The sequence below is a fragment of the Sciurus vulgaris genome, assembly GCF_902686455.1.
Source record: "Sciurus vulgaris genome assembly, chromosome: 12".
Taxonomy (NCBI): domain Eukaryota; kingdom Metazoa; phylum Chordata; class Mammalia; order Rodentia; family Sciuridae; genus Sciurus; species Sciurus vulgaris.
This window is the reverse complement of record NC_136473.1, coordinates 836,122-856,193: the sequence shown is the minus strand read 5'-3', so window position 1 is coordinate 856,193 and position 20,072 is coordinate 836,122. Positions and strand designations below refer to the sequence as shown.

The 20,072-nt window shown below is 56.4% G+C and overlaps 1 protein-coding gene across 8 annotated transcripts in view; it reads left to right on the top strand.

The window, feature by feature from the left end:
- Positions 1–20,072, top strand: part of TTC13 (tetratricopeptide repeat domain 13) — a 94,406-nt gene that overhangs the window by 37,444 nt on the left and 36,890 nt on the right. For 3 of the 8 annotated variants that reach the window (XM_079107494.1, XM_079107491.1, XM_079107489.1), the window contains 10 exons: positions 19–151; positions 621–713; positions 2,448–2,531; positions 3,847–3,931; positions 8,958–9,064; positions 10,553–10,688; positions 12,150–12,229; positions 14,156–14,234; positions 14,315–14,394; positions 15,239–15,791. In XM_079107494.1, the coding sequence (XP_078963620.1) occupies positions 19–151; positions 621–713; positions 2,448–2,531; positions 3,847–3,931; positions 8,958–9,064; positions 10,553–10,688; positions 12,150–12,229; positions 14,156–14,234; positions 14,315–14,394; positions 15,239–15,353 (992 nt within the window). In that variant the 3' untranslated portion in view covers positions 15,354–15,791. Of the gene's footprint in view, positions 1–18; positions 152–620; positions 714–2,447; positions 2,532–3,846; positions 3,932–8,954; positions 9,065–10,552; positions 10,689–12,149; positions 12,230–14,020; positions 14,087–14,155; positions 14,235–14,314; positions 14,395–15,238; positions 15,792–20,072 lie in introns of those variants that run through there. The other 5 variants (XM_079107493.1, XM_079107490.1, XM_079107488.1 and 2 more) reach the window with 3 other exon arrangements.

Sequence of the window (20,072 nt, the reverse complement as noted above, 5' to 3'; positions counted from 1 at the left end):
CTGGCCTTTTCCTCATAGCCATGGGCTTGGCCGCGCTGGAAGTCATGCAGGCCGTGCAGCGTACCTGGACCAACTCGAAGGTGCGCATGAACGGGAAGACTCGGCTCATGCAGTGGAGGGACATGTTCGACATCGCCGTCAAGTGGAGAAGGTGAGGCCCTGGGACGGGAGGAGCCGAGTCTGCTGTCAGGTATCTGCCTCTTCTTGCCAGCAGGTGGGAACCCGTTTTGCTTATTAACGTTCGGCCCTGTAAGTTAGGTTTTCCTCTGTGAAGTCTTCCAGAAATTGCTGGAAATTGCTCCTTCTTTGAAAAGCACTCAACTCGCAGCTGAAGTAGGAGTGAGAGCTGCATGGTTTCCGAATCCTTGTTCAGAAGGTCTCTGGAGGAGTGATTCCTTACCTGTGGCCACTCTGGGGGGGTGACCCAGCAGGTCCCTCTGTGACCAGCTGGCGTAGAGAGGGTCTTTGGTCCTCGTTTGCTCTGCTAGTAAACCTGTCACTTCCCGTTCGGACCCCTGGGACATCTGTTGGCCTCTGCGGATCGTGTCGCACTCAGGATGTCACAGCCTAAAAGGCCCCTGTGTTCTGTGATCTGAGCAGTCATGCCCTCCGCCCCACAGGGTGGCCGACCCCGACCAGCCCGTGCTGTGGCTGGACCAGATGCCGGCACGGAGTCTCGGCAGAGGGTTCAACAGCCACATCAACCTGATCAGGTAAGGCCTCCGTGCGCCCTCCTGTCCTGTCGCGTGCGCGAGCCTCTGCCCCTTTCCTGCAGGTGGGCCTGCACCCCATCCCGCGACACCCCCGCTGCCAGCCGTTTCCTGGCACAGTGCCCACCCGCTCCTTCCGCAGCTCTTCAGGTGCAGAGTGTGACTGAGGGTGGACTGCCAGACTCGAGCTCAGAGGGTCCTGAGACCCCGAGCGATGGAGAGCTGAGAACCTGGCAACCAGCCTCCGATGGCAGGGAAAGCTCCCCCTCCAGCGCGGGAGGGCGAGCGGGCGGCTGAGGGCCTGGGCAGTGTCCAGAAGCTCTGCGCGTCGGGCCTGGGCAGTGCGTGCTGCCTGCCTCCCTCCCTCCACACGAACCATGAAGCGTGTTTCAGCCAGCTTCAAGGAGATCTGTGGTAGAACTTACAGATGTGCCTACGTTGTGTCAGAACTGCTGCTGATCCCGGAAACTTGAATCAACTCTGACACTTAGATTGGATGTTAGTAGACATGCCATTTCTTTGCTTTTTTAAGTTCTAGAAAAAAAATTTCTTTTTCCCTTGTGACTTGTATCTTCCTATTTCACGTGGAACCAATTTGAGACGTGTAGCTGGACTCAGTCAACTGGCCATGACTAAAGGCCACTGTAACTGGGCACGTGTTGTGGACAGTGGGGAGGTAGCAGCCCCTGACGCAGGAAGCTCACCAGCCCGTAGGGAAGACAGTGCGGCACCAAGGCAGGGTGGCCACAGGTGCAGGATGCCCAGGGAACAGAGGTGCTTGGTCCAGTCTGCACGCAGGGTGGGCTGCCAGGAAGAGGAGAAGGGATGAGGGGGCAGGGATCCACCAGTGTACTGGCAATGTCCCAAGTGGTCAGCAGGCACCCTGCCGAGCGCGGCTGAGCGGGTAGTGGGAAGGGAGGCTGGACAGGTAGAAGCCAGAATACAGGCAGCTCTCAGTTCACACCGCGGGATCTTCCCTGAAGGTGCGGTGAGCCATCCCAAGGTGTGGGCAGAGCAGGGGCGTGGGCCGCTGGGCAGCTGGGAGCAGGTGACATGGACAGACCTGCAGGAAGCAGGGGAGAGGTTTGAGCGCTACTGGCCTTGGAGCTGCAGGGCAGCGAGGTCACGGGAGGAGCAGGTGTCAGGGGCAGCCAGGCGCTCTGGTGGGAGGAAGAGGTGGGGAGCCAGGCTGCGGGGACAGCCACGAGGCTGCTGGCGCAGGTGTGCGGTTGTCCAGGTAGCCAGCTAGCAGGGACAGGTCATCAGTGGAGCCCCAACAAGTGCCACGCGGGGCACCATTCCTGTTGGATAGTGGTGACCTTGAGGGTGGGGTGCCTGTGGGGAGCCAGGAGCAGTGCGGTGAGTCCCGTGACCCCAGTATGGCTCGGCGTGAACTGGTGGGAGAGAAACAAAGGGACAGGACAGAAGGAGCGTGCTTGGCATGGGTGGAGGGAAAGCGCTGGACAGCAGGAGGGGCCCCAGCAGAGGCGCCTCAACTTCGGGAGTGGTGGCTGCATCCAGGTCTATGCTGCCTTGAGCTCGCCAGGGCTCTTCTGCCCCGGAGCTGAGCTGAGCCGAGCCTCTCCAGGCAGGACCGGCCCCGAGGCTGCTGAGGCAGGGTGAGCGAAGGCCCAGCCTCTCCTTGGCTACGGTGTTCACACAACTCCTGCAGAAGTCGCTCCCAGCATGTCCCTTTGTGAAGCAATTGCTAATTTCATCCTTACTTCTGCCTTTCAGGGGTCAGGTGATCAACATGAGGTATCTGGAATACTTTGAGAAAATACTTCATTTTATTAAAGACAGGATCCTTGTCTACCACGGGTAAGCCTGCAGTTCTCTCCTTCATGGTCATAGACTGAGTGGAGAATGCCACATGCCCTACGTTCACCACCTGTGGAAATGCGAAGCCACGCCCGGCGGCCGGCCGGACCTGTCAAGCCCTCCTCCCTGTCTCGCGGGCCTCGGGTCCTGGGGGCCGAGTGCTAGTGCGTCAGGTGGGCCTGCAGGGCCTGCTCCTTCCTCCAGGGAACTCGGCGCCCAGTGGCCACAGCACTAGGTCAGTGCAGCCTTGGTGTGAACCTGCAAGATGTGCTCACTCGAGCAGCCTTAGGATGAGGAGCACCTATGCGCCAGCCGCCGCGTCTCAGGACAGAATCCCCGCACAAGTGCACAGTGCTGGCTGTCCCCCTGCCAGCTTCCCTGGTCGCCATTTCAGGGATGCTCATCTGCAGCCTGAAGGCCTTGGGATTGTGCACCCCTCCTCCACACGTGTAGGACTTTGGTGTGGCCACCGTGCTGAGTGCAGGCATCCCTTGGCCTCTGTGGGGGACAGCTCCAGGACCCCCGGCAAATGCCAAAACCCATGATGCTGAAGCCATATGAGAGTGACAGGGGCTGGAGTTCAGCGGTGGAGCACCTGCCTGGCAGGTGTGAGACCCTGGGTTCATCCTCAGCTCCACATAGAAATAAGAATAAAGGCCCATCAACAACTAAAAAATCATTTACAAAAAAATGACAGTCTGTGCAGAACCTGGGCACATCCGCCCCATGCTTCAGGCCACCTCCAGGTTGCTGGTAATGCCCAGCACACCGCTTAGGAATAACAACATGGAAGAAAGCCTGTGCGTGTTCAGTATCTGTGCAATGCTTCTTATAGGTTTTTTCCCTCTTTTCCAGTCCTGGGGGTTGAACCCCGGGATCGGGATGCTCTAGCACTGAGCCACAACACCAGTCTTTTTTTTTTTTTTTTAATTTTGAGATAGGGCCTTGCCAGGCTGCCAAGGCTGGTCTTCAATCTTTGAGTCTCTGCCTCAGTTTCCCAAGTCTCTGGGATTACAGGTGTGCACACTGCTCCCAGCTTTTTATATGCATTTTTTTTTTTTTTTTTTTTTTTACGGTGCTGGGGATTGAACCCAGGGCTTTGTGCTTGCCGGGCAAGCACTCTACCAACTGAGCTACATCCCCAGCCCTTTATATGCATTTTTGATCCCATGGTTGGACCTGCAAATGTGGAACCTGATACAGAGACCAGCTGTATTGACTTGTAATTAGGCGCAGTTTATTTAAGTTGAGGTTGATACATCTTCCAGCATGATCTCAGTTGCCCTCTTCTTCCTTCCCCCTCTTTCTCTTAAAGGGCTAATAATCCTAAAGGATTGTTGGAAGTCAGAGAAGCTTTGGAAAAGGTACACAAAGTGGAAGACCTTCTTCCAATTATGAAGGTAAATTGGTCATCAGAACTGCAGTGGTGGTTTTAGGGGAAAAGCCAGCGGCACTTAAAGAAAACCTTACAGCTGTGAAGTCCATGCTTGTTGATTATGGGGGAAGTCAGTGCTGTGGTCTGCGTGTCCCAAGAAAGTTCACATGCGAGAAACAGCCCTGGTGCAGCAGTGTGGGGAAGACACCTCTACCTGTCGCCAGTGGGTGATGTGCTGAGCAAGGCTCTTGGAAATGGCTCTGTCTCTTGCCCGCCCACCCTTCCACATGAAGATGTTGCTTGATCTTGGGCTTGGTTATGGTTTGGATGTGAGGTGTCCCCAAAAGCTGTGTGAGAAGTGCAGGGAGTTTCAGGGGAGAATTGATTGGTTTGTGAGAATCCTAACCCCATCAGTGGATTGGTCCCTAATGGGATTAATTGAAGGGTGTGGCTGGAGGAGATTGGAATCGGGGCATATCTGGAGAGTGGAGACCCTGCTTCCTGATGATGTGAGCTGCTTCCCTCTGCCACGCTCCTCCGCCATGATGTTCAGCCTCACTTCGAGCCCTAAGGAATGGAGCTGGCCTTCTATGGACTAAGACCTCTGAAACTGAGACCTCAGATAAACCTTTCCTCCTCTACAGTTGTGCTGGTCGGTCTTTTAGTCACAGCAGCGAAATACCTGACTAAAACAGGCTTCCAGCCTCCACACTGAGAGTGACTTTCTATTCTTTAAAAATTGCTGGGCTGGGGAGATAGCTCAGTTGGTAGAGTGCTTGCCTTGTAAGCACAAGGCCCTGGGTTCAATCCCCAGCACTGCAAAAAAAAAAAAAAAAAAATTGCTCAGAATCAGGTGTTCTGTCAGGCTAGTGAAGAAAGGGGACCCATAACCAAGAAAAACGAGCTTACCACAAACAGGAGTCCTTGTTTGCTTCATAAAATATGTTCAAGTGCCCAAAGCAAAACAGGAATGTACTGATAGAGAACCTCAGCAGAAGAATGGGAGGTAGCAGAAGAAAATCCTGGAACTGAAAAGTCATTGGTCCCAGGTCCAGATTGGTAATCAGCTCAAGAGCAGGACAAGCTTTGGGGTAGCTCCGTGGAAGGAAGCTGGACAGCAGCAAGCCATCCAGCATCCAGCCTCACAGTCCAGCAAGACCCAGAGCTGGCTGCCTCCAGCACCCCCGCCTCAGGCGCGGTGAGATGTGGGCACAGGTGTGCTGCTCGTCCTCAGCTCTCCGGGTCCAGAGAGGGCTTCATGGAGTCTGTGTGTGCTCCTTGGAGGATGGAACACAGTTCGAGACCAAGGGGAGATTCGTGGCTGAATCCCGGAAGCCTGATTTGGGTCCAGGCAGCCAACTGCAGAAGAGAACGGCTCTAGTAAGGAGTCGGTGGGAGCAGAACCAGAAGAGCGGGTGCCAAGGAGAGAAATGCCCACATGACGCAGCCCCTGCATCTGGCGAGGCTAGTTGCATGGTGGGTACATTTGCCAAAGTGTGTCAGAGCGCCCCAGAGCTCTGCTTGGGCATGAGGCTCACCCAGGGAACACACATGGATCGTTGCCTGAGAGCGTGAGTCAGTCTCATGGGATGAGAGGATGCGCCAGGCAAAAGGAATGGGTGCTCACGAGCTGAGTTAGTCAGGCGCCGCCAGACTGAGGACAGCGTGCTTCAGTGGGCCTCAACAGGACCGTGTCCCCACAAGGGGCCCCGTCCCGAGTCCTCCCAATGTGGGGGAACACAGGGTGAAGAGCAGGCCTAGCTGGCAGAAGCCCAGCAGAGAAGAAAGACGGTCAGGTGTTGGGGGTGAGTAGCCAGCCAAATAATGGGCGGAGTCACAGAGAGTGTGGGGCCTGGCGAGCCTGCCACACGGTATGTCCAGGTGTGGTGCCAGGCACAGGCAGGGACACCCTGGGCCCAAGCGGAGTTCCCCGGTCTTGCACTGCACCCCTCAGAACTGGTGTGGGCACTAGAGCAGATAGTGTCCACCAGAGTCAGCTGCATGTGCCACAGCAGCCCGCAACCTGCGTCGGGTGGACAGCGTACTCTGCACTCGGGCCAGGGACGTGCCTGGAAGACTCGCTAAGTGCAGCAGGCCAGCCACCAGAGGGCAGCTGCGACTCCGCTGGTCTTCACAGAGGCACGTGGTGGGCAGCCAGGACTGCGCAGGACGGGGCCGGGGCTCTGGTTGCAGAGGAGGGTTCTAGGCTGGGCTGATGAAAAGGCCGTGGAAGTGGTGGTGACACTGCCCAGCACCGGGGCTGTCCCCTTTATGCAGTTTCACTTACCTGTGGTGAACTGTGGCTAAAGGATTAAATAGGGAATTTCAGAAATAAGCATTTAAAAGTGCTAATAAATAACTTTGGTTACAGTGTGTTGTGACCGTTCTATTTTTATTGCTGCACCTAGTTCACCACAGGTGTGTGTGGGGGTCAGTCCTGTTCACGTTTCAGAAGTCGGACCTGACTTCCTGTGGAGGGGCTTAACTTGAACCAGCTGTGATGTGTGACAAAGGCAGTTCCAATCAGGAATTTCAGAAGCATAGATCCTCTTTGTCAGAGCAACTCAAGAACAAAGTGTTCTCAAAAGTGAATGCAAGACAGAGACGTAGTGGTGAAGAAAGAGACCCTTGCAGAGTGGAACGTTGCCTGACAGTAGAGTGCTGGCTTACCTCAGCGTCCGTCCGCGATTTAGAAGTAGAAGATGGAGTGAGAAGGTCCTGAGGTCCTCATTTCTTCAGGGAGAGAGGCGAGCACCGAGTGACCCGTGGCACCAGTCGAAATCACAGGCCCAGGGCTGAGCATGCTGCTCGAGGAGGGTGCCTGCGCTGGGTGCCTGGGCCAGGGCCTGTGCACCACAGCACAGGCGAAGCATCTGTCTTAGAAGTGCAAGCGTGGACTCCGGAATTGCAGAGCGGGGTGTCCAGCTTCCCAGCCCCTAGAAGGTAGAAAGTGGAAGAAAGTCAGGTCCAGCCCTCAGCTCACGGAGGTGGACGAAAGCAGTGGACAGCAGGTGTGGCCGGGACCCTCCTGAGTACAGTTGACAAGCAGTCTCAGGTGGGTGTTTAAAGGAAGTGCCTGCCCCCCAGGGCCTGGGGAGAGTGAAGGGCAGTGTGGGCTAGGCACGTGCTCCGAGCAGCAGAATGCAGTCACACGGGCACGGGGGGGGCCCAAGGACAGGAGGTCTGGACTGAAGCTGAGAGTGGCCATGCACCTTTTCACCCAGGAGTGAAACTGCCCCAAACCTGCCAGTAGCCGATAGATTTGCTTCTCCAGGTACAGTGTGGTGGGTGGCAGGACCCACATCCCGCGACGTTTGGGGAGACGCTTGTGAGAGCAGTGTCTCCGCCTCTGGGGAGGCCTGGGAGACCGCTGCTGGCCAGGACTGCAGGGCCTGCTCTGACTTTGTGTCCTGGGGCCTCGTCCACCCAGAGTGGAGATGCGGGCAGGAGGCAGCCAGCCGCTTGAAAGCACGTGGACTCGGGGCAGTGTGGCAGGCCCAGGTACAGCCTGTGTCTGCACCTTGGTGACTGTCCTTGGTGGCATGGCTCAGTGAGGCCCCCAGCTGTACGTGACAGGTTCTTCCTCGTTGGCGTGGCGTTTGCTCTGCTGGAGGACTGGGTGCTGGGAGCGCTGTGGCATAGGACAGTCTCGTTCTAGGCCCAGGCCATCCCAAGTCACGGGCGGCCGGTTTTCCTTCCTGTGGTGGCCCCACAGCGCACTGGAGAGTCGTGCAGAGTGTGGCCTGCACCCAGTCACTGCGACGGCCTTAGTCCCTCAGACCCCAGGGTCCCCAGAGGGCAGGCGGGTCTCACGGGGGCTTCCTGTTCCGAGGAAGGAACTGGAGAGTCTCGGTTGTCCGTCGCCTTCCTGTGGGTGGAAGGATCGAGCTCTGCCACGGTGTTAGAACCCGAAAGCTGTTCACAGGGCAGCGAGGACAGCAGCAGACTGGAGTGGAAGACTGTTCCCTCCTGGCGCAGCATGAGGTCGCCGACACCCAGCCCTTGGGTGGGATCACGACCTTCGCACAGGACGCCAGCCTCGGCCCAGGTGATGGATGTGCCGTCTTTTACAAGCACGTGTGGACGTCTGCGTTCTAAGTGCGTGGCAGAGTGGAGTACACCTGCTTCCCTGAAATGCACAGCACTGCTGATGGGGACAAGTGGAGCTGCCTCACAGCCGGAGGCGGCCGCTGAGCAGGAGTGCGGGCAGGAGGCCGCTGTGCTGCCTCCTGCTCAGGGCTCCTGGGGTTTGGAGGCGCCTTCCCTAGGAGCAAGTCTGCACCTCGCCCTCCCGTTTCAGGGGGCCCAGGTGAGAAGCTGCGTGCTCTTACCAGCATGGCCTCCGAAAGCTGCCTTCCCGGAAGAAGTGCGTCCTGCTGGCCCCGGGGCTGTGCCACCTGCCCGAGTGCTCCGCTCCAGCCCTGTTTGCCTCCCACACCTCTCAGGTGGTGCGTGGAAGCAGCACGTGGGTCACACTGCAGCTCCTCCTGCTTCAGTTCCGTCAACTTCAAGAACACATGGACTCGGGAGGAGACTTTCTGGAGTGGTGACCTCCACGGGCCTCGCGGGCCTGTCCAGCAGACGTGTGGAGCAGAAAGCTGTGTGGGAGCACCATTCTGGCGCTGCTCCCCGCTCAGCTCTGAGGGCTCCTTTGGCGACAGCAGAGTTGGAGCGTGTGTGCCGTAGTGAGATCGCAGGGGGGCAGGATTGCTGCCCTTCCCAGGAAGGCCCCTGCTCTGCAGGAGGGGACCCCATTGGGAGCCGCTTTTCTGCTGAGTCTGGTTGCTGCCCACCACAGGGAATGGGGGAGTCGGGCAGCTCCTGGAGGAGCACCGGGCCTGGCGGGGCCTCGGGAGTAGGACTCGGGCTCGGAGGACGGGAGGTGTGCTTGTCCCTGACTGACGGGACAGAGCACCCGCCTCTTGCATCAGTGACTTCCATGACCCCATAGACCCACCCAAGTAGTTGGGGTCAGCACTACAGGACTCTGCCGGGGCTGTAGGTGGAACAGACACTAGTAACACTGGTTTTCTTTTCCCCCCCGAAAGCAGTTTAATACCAAAACGAAGGACGGATTCACCGTGAACACGAAAGTTCCCAGCCTCAGAGACCAAGGAAAGGAGCACGAGGGATTCACCATCACAGTCACAGGAGACAAGTGCGTGCACTTGATAAGGAGTGGGCCTGCGCACAGGCTGGCCTGGCCTAGGGCAGCAGCACATGTGGTGGGGCTGGCTGGGTGTGGCCGCAAGGCTTGCCACTGAATGTAAGCCAGCAGATGGTTCTTGGGCACAGCGCAGGCCGGCGGCCTTGGCCACCCCGTGTAGGGTCAAGCGTGGGGTGAGGGAGGCTTTGACCAAGGAAGCGAGAAGCAGGCGAGGGGGGCAGGCTGAAGGCCCTCGCGTGTTGCGGGGTGCTAGTGTTGTACTGCGGAGCACTTAGAGGCACAGATAAGCAGAACTAGCAAGACGGAGAGCAGGCCCTGTTCCTTAAGTGCGAAGCCATGTGCTCTGCTCCTGTGCCAGTCATCACGTCACCAGGCTCCTCCCCAGTCGTTTTCTTAGTGACTTCTGTAGCAACTCCATAGCAGTTCATTGCGTGGATGTAGAATTTCTACAGATTTTCCTTGTTACCTGTTTGAAGCGTTTCCCTTTCTTTGCTTTACAAATAACCCTGGTAAGCATGTTCATGAGCTGTTGTCTTATTTGCATCTGAAATCCAAACCTCACCCAGAGCTGCCAGGCTCCCTTGCACTCTGGTGGACGTGCCTTGGGCCTCCTACAGGATCCCCCAGGCAGAGCCTTGAGAGCTCAGAGCCCCGTCTTCTGTCAGCTGGCGGTGCGGCCCTGGCCGCCCCACCGCCTCCTGTGCTTGGCTTTCTCTGAGCAACTGGCTCACACTAAGAAGCCCCTCTTCCTGTTCCATGCGGGAACTTTAGCCTTTGTGAGTGAGCGCTAGCTTAGCAACTTCAGATTTCACGGCTTTCCTTATCTTCATCCTTTACCAAGCCACTTACCCAAGTAACTTCCCAGCAAAGATGATCCCCAGGGAATCTGAGGGAGTGCTGTTAGCGTAGACATTGTTCCCCGTCTCTGCACACGCTCCCCCTGCCACCTCCCGCGCTGACTCTTGCCTGCCCCGCGGACCCTGCGCCTGCCCACCAGGCCTTCTGGCCTCTGGAATACTGCGTGGTGGATCCTGCCGCACCCCTCCCCACACCCTGCCGTCGCCCCTCACTACAGCACCAGCTCCAGCTCCTCTCTTAACACGTGGCCTCATCTCCCTCCAATAAAAGCAGCCACTGTGCTCCTCTGTGGAATCTAGGAACGGAGTGTGTTTTGCTACTGGTTCTTCAAGTTCACGTCTCCACATAGCCTCGCGGCACTGAGAGCGCCGGAGTGCTGCGAGGTCGGCCGGCCGCACATCTGCTGCTGCTCCCTGCTCTGTCCAGGCGCCTCCCACGTAGCCTCAGCTCCTGTGCCCGGGACACGTGACTGAACTAACACGCTCCTTGCAGCAGGAGCCCAGCGCCCAGTTTTGGGGACGTGGTTCAGTGCACGGGGCATGCGCATTTTCTTTTTTTCTGCTTGACTGTTTGGACTGTGTAATAAATACATGCCTTTGACACTCAGGACTGTGTTTTCAGGGTTGGAAATATCCTATTTTCTGTGGAAACGCAAACCACAGAAGAAAGGACCCAGTTATACCACGCTGAGATAGACGCGCTTTACAAAGACCTGACAGCAAGAGGAAAAGTGCTGATCCTCTCCTCGGAATTCGGGGTAGGTCTCTGTGCCATTTCCACCCTGCCTCCACCCTCTCACTGAGGTGCCGCCTCTTGTGCTTGAAGATCTACACAGAGCTATAAATACTCTTTAAATATTCCCAGGGGCAAAACATGTCCCGCATTTAGCAATCGCAGTAGCTGGTAAGCGGCCGTCCCTCACTGCCACGTCCTTGCAGGGACTTTTTCACTCACAGCAGATGATGCCTTCTCATTGGTTTAGGGCAGTGAGATCAGACTGCCGTTGCTCTTAGAGCCTAGTGACCCTGTCTGGCGGTGGCCTCTTCCCTTGTTGCCTGCCCAGACTAGAGGGGCCCTTGCAGGCTGGGCCTCGCTCGTCTGCTTGGTGGGCGCCCCTCCGTGCACTGGGCACCTCTGCTCTTGAGCAGTCGCTCATTTCATGACGTTTTCAGATCTTTATATAGGAAGTAACTACGTCCAGACACCTGATTGGGTTTTTTATCACTTGGGTCTCCCTGCAGAGGAAAAGAAGCAGCTACAAAAATCTTTTGAAGTAGGAATAAATACATGTTATTTGAGGAAACATGTCAAGGAGGACATGGCTCAGTGGTAGAACGCGTGCCTAGGTGCACAAGGCCCTGGGTCATATCCCCAGCCTGGCAAACAAAGAGCAAGAAAGCATATTCGGTATTGCTAGGGGCCTTTTTTTTTTTTTTTTTTTTTTTTTTTTTTTGGTGGGGCTGGGGATTGATCCCAGGGGCAAGAACTCTACCAGCTGAGTATATTCCCAGCCCCTTGCTAAGTGCTTTTAAAATCTTAACTGCAGTACATATTTTGACATTCCAAGTAACATTAAGGGAGCTGAGGTTTCTTTTCTTTTCTTTTTTGTACTGGGGATGGAACTCAGGGGTGCTAAACCACTGAGCCACATCCCCAGCCTTTTTTTTTTTTTTTTTTTTTTTTAATTTAGAGACAGGGTCTCGCTGAGTTGCTTAGAGTCTTACTAAGTTGCCGAGGCTGGCTTTGAACTCTTCTGCCTCAGCCTCCCCAGCCACTGGAATTACAGGTGTGTGCCACTGCGCCTGGCCTGAGGTTTCTGTTAATCAAATAGCTGCTATGGGGCTGGGTGTGGTGGCGCACGCCTGTAATCCCCACAGCTCAGGAGGCCGGAGCAGAAGGATCACGAGTTCAAAGCCAGCCTTAGCAACTTAGCGGGGCCTTAAGCAACCCATTCAGACCCTGTCTCTAAATAAAATACAAAAACGGGCTGCGGAGGTGGCTCAGTGGTTAAGTGCCCCTGGGTTCAATCCCCAGTACCAAAAAACCCCAAAAAACTGCTGTAGGAGGAGCAGCTGGGACACACTGCCCCGGGGGCGGGGGCACGTGCCTTCTTGCTGGCAGACAGTAGGCCTTGGAGGAGGGCGAGGCCGGCACTGGTGTCTGCCCGTGGAGTGTGGGTGGAGCGGGGCTTCAGCTCAGGAGACTGTCCTTTTTCTAGGAGGCCGATGCCGTCTGCAACTTGATCTTGTCACTGGTCTATTACTTCTATAACTTAGTGCCTCTCTCTCGGGGATCTAGGTAAGTGGTCTCTGGTGATTGCACTTTTCTGTGTGAAAAATGTGCTCTTTTGCTGGGGATGTAGCTCAGTCAGTAAAGTGCCTGCCTCATCAAGCACAAGGCCCTGGGTTCAATCCCCAGCACTGCCAAAAAAAAAAAAAAGTGTTCTCTTGGCTCATTCCTGTCACAGTATGGGTGCAGAAGCACACCAAGAAATGTCGAGGAGCCTCCTGTTCTCCCCCAAAACTCACACATGAAAAATGGCTTCTCTGACCTGCACCTCACCAAAGCACTGAGGAGGTTCTGGCGGGCTCGTGTAGCCTGGGGCACTCTGGAGGCCTAGACGGCGAGGACGCGCTGTTCTCTGCTGGGCCCTGCCCCTCCCTCCCCCCGCCCCCTGGGCTGCTAACTGACCCTGACCTTGGTGGGCTGTGTGTGGGTCTCCAGTCCTTCCTGTGTTTCGTTTGGATAGGTTCTGAGGAGGTGTTGACTAACGTAAGGGATGTGTCTGTAGAACTTGCTTTTCATTCTCCTTTCCCAGGACTCTGCTGTGATGATTGAATGGCACGTCACACTTGAACTTGGGATATTTTGGCTAAATATACTTTAACGTCTCTCGTGTTTTAGAAATTACAGCTCCCCTTACACACGATGGTGGATTTTGTTACAGTGTTTACAAGGCTCTGAAGCAAAACAGGGACACAAGCCCCATGTCTCAACCTGACGCCCCTGGCTATGAGCGCTGAACCGGGCAGAGGGCGTCAGCACCGTGGGCCCTGCCGAGGACGCACTAGTCCTTGTCCTCTGGCAGCCGTCCTCTGGTCCTCTGCACCCTGAAGGCCTGAAGGCCCCTCCCCTGCCTGCCCCTCCCGGGCCTCCAGCCTCGGCTCTGCCCCTCTTGCAGCTCCCTTCCCTTCCCCTGTGGCCTTCCGGCCGCCACCCTCCCCACCCGAGGCTGGGCCCAGAAGCCAAGCACACATCTGTAGCCCGAGAAGCTCCTGGTGAGCAGCCCGCGAGTCAGTGGGCTTTCCTGTGTCTGCTGGAGGCTGCCTGTGCAGCGCCCTTCTCCTGTCTGCTGGCCACTTGGGCCACGCTACCTCCTGAGCCGCTCGTTTTGGGAGAAGTAGACGGCCATGGTGTCAGGGCCAGGGCTCCTCCCCAGCACCGGCAGGTGCCTTGCTCCTGCCGAGAGTGGGAGCAGGGCCTGTCCAGCGGAGCCGGGCAGCAGGCAGGCCGAGGGCCCTGTGCCGTGTGGCCTCCAGTGGCCACCCTGTCTCTGGCAGCTCATCTGCCTCGGAGTTCCAGACCACTGTCTGCTAGTCCAGTCTGTTTTGTGCCTCTTCTCTGGGAGCCAGTATTTTTAATGCTTAAAAAATATGATTAATGTATTTATACTTATAAGACTTATTGTACATATGTGTTTTAATGCCATTTTTAAACTTATTTCACAGAAATAGAAAAACAGGAAGAAAATCCATAACAGACGTTATTATCTCATGTACATATGACTGCATGACCTGTGATCCTGCAATATATGTAATCAGAAAAATGAGATCACACTCCATTTATGTATGATCTATCAAAATTTATGACTGCATTCTACTGTCAAGCGCAACTAATCAGAACAAATATAATTAAAAATCAAAAAGAAATGAAGGGTTTCTTGCTCAAAAAGCCGTTTGTTTTTAAAAGTGGCATTAATGGTATTAAAATATAAATCTTACCATTCTTCTGTACTCCCCCACCAAAAAAAAAAAAAAAAAAAAATCGCTTTTCTCAGAAATAATTTCTTGGTACTTTACCCTTAAATAGCACATCAGGACCTTTTTTAGTAGTAAACTGCTAGACTTCTCTGAACAAGTAGAAGCCTTGCTGTGTGGCCCCGCGATGAATGTCCCGCCTGGTGTGGTGGGAGCCTACGAGGCCTGACGGCTGCTCTCCTTTCAGCGTCATCGCCTACTCCGTCATCGTGGGAGCGCTCATGGCCAGCGGGAAGGAGGTGGCCGGGAAGATCCCCAAGGGGAAGGTGCGTGAGCCTCGTGGCCGTGGGGCGGGCGCGTGGCTGCTCCCCACCTCAGGCCGCCCCTACCTTTCTCCCTTTTTCAGTTGGTGGACTTTGAAGCCATGACGGCCCCCGGCTCAGAGGCCTTTAGCAGAATCGCCAAAAGCTGGATGAACTTGAAAAGGTAACTGCGGGGCAGGTGGGGGAGGGCATCTCTGACCTGCAGCTGCACCTTGCCCTGCAGATCCACCCACTTTCCTGCCCTGAGCCCCTTCAGGGCGAGCCCCAGAGAGGGAGGAGAGCTAGGTGAGGAGCAGTTCAGGCACAGCCGCAGGCGGCTGGGGACGCCGTCAGAGCCGTCTGTCTTGCTGGTGGTGGCGCATCACCATGATTAGGCAGTAATGAGCCAGCAGTGCTGCCTGCCAGGAGCCCACAGAGCCTGGGGAGGCGTGTGGGTCAGTGGGGGGACTCTGCTGCCTCTCACGTCTTGACCCCCCACAGATGTGCCCCTCATGACCAACCGGGACAGCGGCCTGTCTGACAACCGCTGGGCAGTTTGTGCTCTTTAAAATGAGGAGACGTGTGTCCGGGCTTGCCTGAGTCCTCGTTTGGGGTCTGCCTGTGGCACGGGGCTGGCCGACGGGTGGCTTTACTATGCAAGCGCTCTGGCAGCCTCTGAGGAGAGGGACAGCGGGGCCTAGCACTGGGGGTCAATATCAGCAAGCTGGGACCCACTGAGGGGGCAGCGGCTGTAGAGAGGTGCCCTGGCCGGGTGGTCCAGGTCCAGCTGCACTGCAGGGACACGAGGTGCCTGGCCCACGGGATCCGTTTCACTCCTTTCCCAAGCCTCTGAGCAGCCCAGGACCCGAGGGCTGGGCGGCTGGGGCTCGGCAGGGAGGGCTCTCAACGGCACCTCCTGCCTGGCTCTCCAGGGAGGAGGGAGGAGGCGGGAGGCGGGAGGCGGATGTGCCGGGCCTTGGGGCCTGGGTGCGAACGGTGCTGATTCTCAGGCCTTCTCTCTCTCTCAGTCTCTCTCCTTCCTACAAGGCTCTTCCTTCCGTGTCGGAGGTGTTCCCCACGTTGAGGTCCATGATCGAGGTGCTAAACACGGACTCCTCCCCACGGTGTCTCAAGAAGCTCTAGCTGCACGGGGGATTTCTACTCGTAAAGGGCCAGGCCTCTTGCTTCTTAAGTTATTTTTTAAAACATGGAATTATTAAGAAATTAGGTCCTTTATTACTTTTGATACCAATTTTTGATAGGAATTGAATACTTGAAATCATTTTCTTTACCTTTCGAACCATGTAAGAAATCATGAAAATAGGTTTTTGGAGAAAAGCTACTTGACTAGGAAGGGAAGAGTGTTGGTCAGCGTCTGTCTCCGCTGATAGTCATGTGACCCCTTCCTTAGGCAAAAAAAATGTTTACTTCAGAAACCAAAAATCAGTCACGGAGAACAAAGCCCAGAACAAGCCGACATGTCTTCCTGGCTGGCAGGCCAGGCGTGTGCAGACGCCGCACACAGGCAGCCGTCATGGGGCCCCAGCCCTCCAGGGTGGCCCCGGGTCTCTGGAATGCAGAGGAGCGGCGGAGTGTGTTGCTGACAGTGCTGGCAGCCGGCCCGCGTGGGGACTGCGGACCACCGGACCCTCGGACAGGCAGACTCGGGCGGTTCTGCCTATGCCGTTGGGCGCCGGACTGCGTACGTTGTTTCGTGACCCAGGCTCGCCTCCGGGAGCACTCAGCGCGGCTCTTTCCAGCGGTGCGTGGCCGCCAGCGGAGGTTCATTAAACTGTTGGCGTTTCCAGTCCTCGGGTTTGGCTCTTTGGTCTTGTGTTCTTTTGTCAACCAGCGAAACGGGCGCTTACTGCTGGGGGCTGCGCGGCTGGCCCACCCGCCGAGGCCGGGGAGTCCCAGTGGGGCGGCACCTCCGCCAGCCCGCACCTCCCCCTGGCGAGAACGCCGCCCCGGACCTGGCCCCCACCGGCCGCCACACAGGTGGCCGCGTCCTCTGGGTAAACCTGGGGTCGGGGGTGATGGCAGTCCCGGTGCCTCGTCTTGTGAACAGCCTGCCCACCACACGTGGCTCCTCCGGGACTGCGGCTGCGCAGGGGTTCACGCGCTGGAGTCTCGCAGGGCGGCGAGGTCCGCGCATGCCCTGCTGCGCATGCTCTCGGGGACATGGCCTTGGTTCCCGGCGCTCAGCAGTCGGAACGCTGGGCACCGCGCCGATGGCCCTGCCAGGTGTGCCATGGGAGGCAAGCAGGGCTCAGAGACGGTGGTGCCGAGGTGGCACCAGGCGCTTGGGATGCCCTAGGCACACCCAGCCAGGTGGCGCCTTTGGGGGACCACATTCAGTCTGTAGCACCCCAGAATTAGAATCTCTCTTATAACTTAGCTAACTTCAAACTGCCACGTTTCCATTTCTCTTCTGATAACCGTTTCTGCTTGTGCGAGCCAACTGGTTTCCGCCATCCTGGGAGCGCGGCCTGCGGACTGCTGCAGCCGGGGCCTCTGCCTGGCCAGGCTGAAGGAGCTCTCGCTGCCCGAGGGCGTGTCTCAGGCTGGGATGGGAGTAGATGTTTGTGTGCTGACACGGCAGGTCTTCTGTCACCTGCAACAGGAGGCAGCTTCACTGTCAGCCACGGTTCCATGTGCGGTGTCTCCTGCACAGGTCCCTCTTTCTTCTAAGTTCATGTTAGTTGTACTTTTTTACAGAGACCTTTTTCTTCTTTTTCTAACAGTGGGGACTGAACCCAGGGCTGCACTGCTACTGAACCACCTTCCAGCCCTTTGAGTTTTATTTTGGAACAGGGCCTCACCAAGTTGCTGAAGGCCCCGCTGAGTTGCGAGGCTGCACTCAGATCCCTCATGGGGCGGATGGTGCTCGAAGCCCTTCGCTCACAGCCTCCGCACACTTGAAATGCTCTTTGGCCTTATGTTTGCAGTGCCAGGGATCAAGCCTGGTGCATGCCAGGTGTGTGCCAGGTGAGCGCCCTGCCCCGAGCAACAGGGCCCCTCCTGTGCACCTTCAGCCTCCTCAGGTGACCTTTGCAACACTACGCAGCCTGCACACCGCCTAAATAGCTGTCACACTGCATCTATCAGGGCGAAGGCAGAGCGCCTTCCGCACATGCACAGTGTTTTCACCCCCTTGCACTTGGCCAGGAGCAACATACACGTGCTTGGCACATGCTGGGAACATGCTGAGGTGTCATTCCAGAGACCCCAGTGGCTCTTGGGGTGGGCTCGTGGTTGGTCCCCTGGGGGTGTGAGAGGAGTGTTACAGGGCTTGGAGGGGTCACCTGGGGTTCCATACCACCATCTCACCCCTCCTGGGCCACAGCTTCTGCCTGCTCCCGTCCCACTGCTGCCCTGTTCAGACCCCACAGCTCCACATCACCCTGAAGCCTGGGTCTCCTGCAACAGGGCCCACCTCCCCCCTTTCTGGGGCTCTGCACCCAGTGGCCCAGCCCACAGCCCTCTTGGCCCTGCAGAGCTCCACAGGAGGAGGGTGTGCCCGGGGAGGGTGCATGTGCCTGATTATGAGGCAGAGGACTTAGGTTTTGGAGCAGTGGTCTGCTTCCTAGACCTTGATGCTTAGGATGGCTCATGGCCCGGGATGGCATGTCCTCTCCGTGGGAGCCCTGCAAAGACGGAAGGCTGCAGGTGGGCCTGAGGCCGAGGGGCTGGAGAGAGAAGGGAAGGCCAGGTGCTGGGCCCTGGGGAGAGCAAGGGAACAGGAGGAGAAGTGAGGGAGAGAATGTCCGGGGGGACAGAGCCGCCACAGCCCACTGTCCTGAGGCAGGTGGCCAGGGTGCTGAGGGCTGACCTGGCTCAGAGGGGCAGAACAGAGAAGACCTGACTCTGGAGGTGACAAGGAAACAGAATGGAGGTGGCCAGTCCAGGCTAGGTAGGGTGGAAGCAGGCAGGCAAGGCCCGGACACACACAGACAACGAAAGAGCAGCGAGTTCTTCCAGCCCCACAGCCTCAGTGCCTCTGAGGGTGCAGGGAGGAGCCCAGGCAGAAGGACAGAATGAAGCTTAGGTCCCTCCCAGAGGGCATTCACCTGGCCCACCCAGAACGACGAAGGGCCCCCATCCCAGCCTGCAGCGTCCAGGGCTGGCCAGTTCCTGTGCCTTCAGAGGGGCCTTCAGCTAAGCCATGGGAGGCCCCAGAGGGCTCACTGCCTCCCTCTGCCTTTCTGGGCTTAGAAGTTCATTCCTGGTCACACCAATGAGCAGGATCAGGTAGATGGGGGCCTGGGGACATAATGACAGCATTTCGCTGGACAAACTGGGTCATCACCTGCCCACATGGGCTGAGGAGAGCCACACACAAGGCAGGGCTGCCCTGGGTGAGGTGAAATCCTGCTGAGGACCAGCCTAGGCCAAAGACTGCTGAGGTCTCAAGTGACAGCAAGAAGAGAGGCTGCAGGGAAGGGAGGATGTAAGGGAGCACCACTGTGGGGAAGGCCAGCAGTCAAGGGGCAGGACCTGGAGTGGGAGTGGCCATGTGGAAAAGGAAGGGAAGAGCACCTAGCTGGGCTCCGGGCCTCCATCCACCTCTCTTTTTCTTTCATGGTACTGGAGATAGAATCTAGATGTGCTGTACCACTGAGCAACACCCTCAGTCCTTTTTATTTATTTTGAGACCAGATCTTGCTAAATTGCCCAGGCTGACCTGGATCTTAAGATCCTCCTGCCTCAGCTTCCCACGCTCTGCCATCGGGCCCAGCACATTCACTCATTTGACATGTCTGTTGAGGGCTGGAGAGGCACTGGCAGTGGCTTTCTCTGACAGAGGGCAAGAGCTGCTTGCCCGCTTCCTGGCTGGCAGACCCTCACTTTTCTTTAAGCACGGCAAGTCTTCATGTCATCCTGGTATGCTGATGGCATGTCAGATGAATGGGACCCAGATGTTAAGTTTCAGGAGTACATTTTTAAGCATCCCTGACCTTAGCACACAGGGAGTAGAGAGGATAAATCAGCAGATCTGTTCAGTGTACTATGCCTATGTAGCATCAACTCAAATGGAGAATAATAATACCGGAAAGTAGGCTTCCAGGCTTGTGGCCTCATAAATATGCCTGCACATGCGTGCCATGGTGCCACTCAGCTGTTACCTGGGGTTCCTGCTTTTCCCATTGCTTCAACATATTATGCTGGTAACCTTCTTGATAAAAAATATCTTTTATTGCCAGCCTGCCACCTTCATGACATTCCAGAAACATCCTTAGGTTTCTGGTAGGAAGACAAGGTGTCTCACTTTTGGAACAGAGCTTTGCACATTCTGCATTTGTGTTTGGAATTTTCCAAGTGCTACTTCAGAGGCAAAGTCCCTAGGCACGACCTGACATGGAGTTGTTTTAAGGACACCTGGTTCTCACTGAGACTTTTAAGACTTGCTAAAGTCAGCCTAGGTCAGGCAGACTAAGGTGGGTGGGTGGAGTGGCTTGGTGTTATTTTAATTTTGTGGTCTGCAAGAAAGACACTACAGAATGACACGCCTATCCCCTGGGGGATGCTGCTTCTCTGCATGAAAACTTTCTCCCCTCTGGTTTGCAAACAGTGAGCTGCAGGAGTTCTTGTGATTTCTGAGACCACAAAACCAGCCTTGCCATTGTGCAAGGTTTCTTTGGTGTTGTTATTCTCCATTTAAATCGATGCTATGTGGCTCCGCACACTGATCCGCTTACTTCTCCCCTTTAATCCCTGTTTCATAACATTGGTGATGTTTTAAGACGCACCCTTGAAATTAAATGAACACCTGGGAGCTTGCTTTGAACGACAAGCATCAGAGACCAAACGGGCTGCGCCGGTATGAGGAAGTCCATGCGCCGGGCAGAGGTGCGCAGGTGG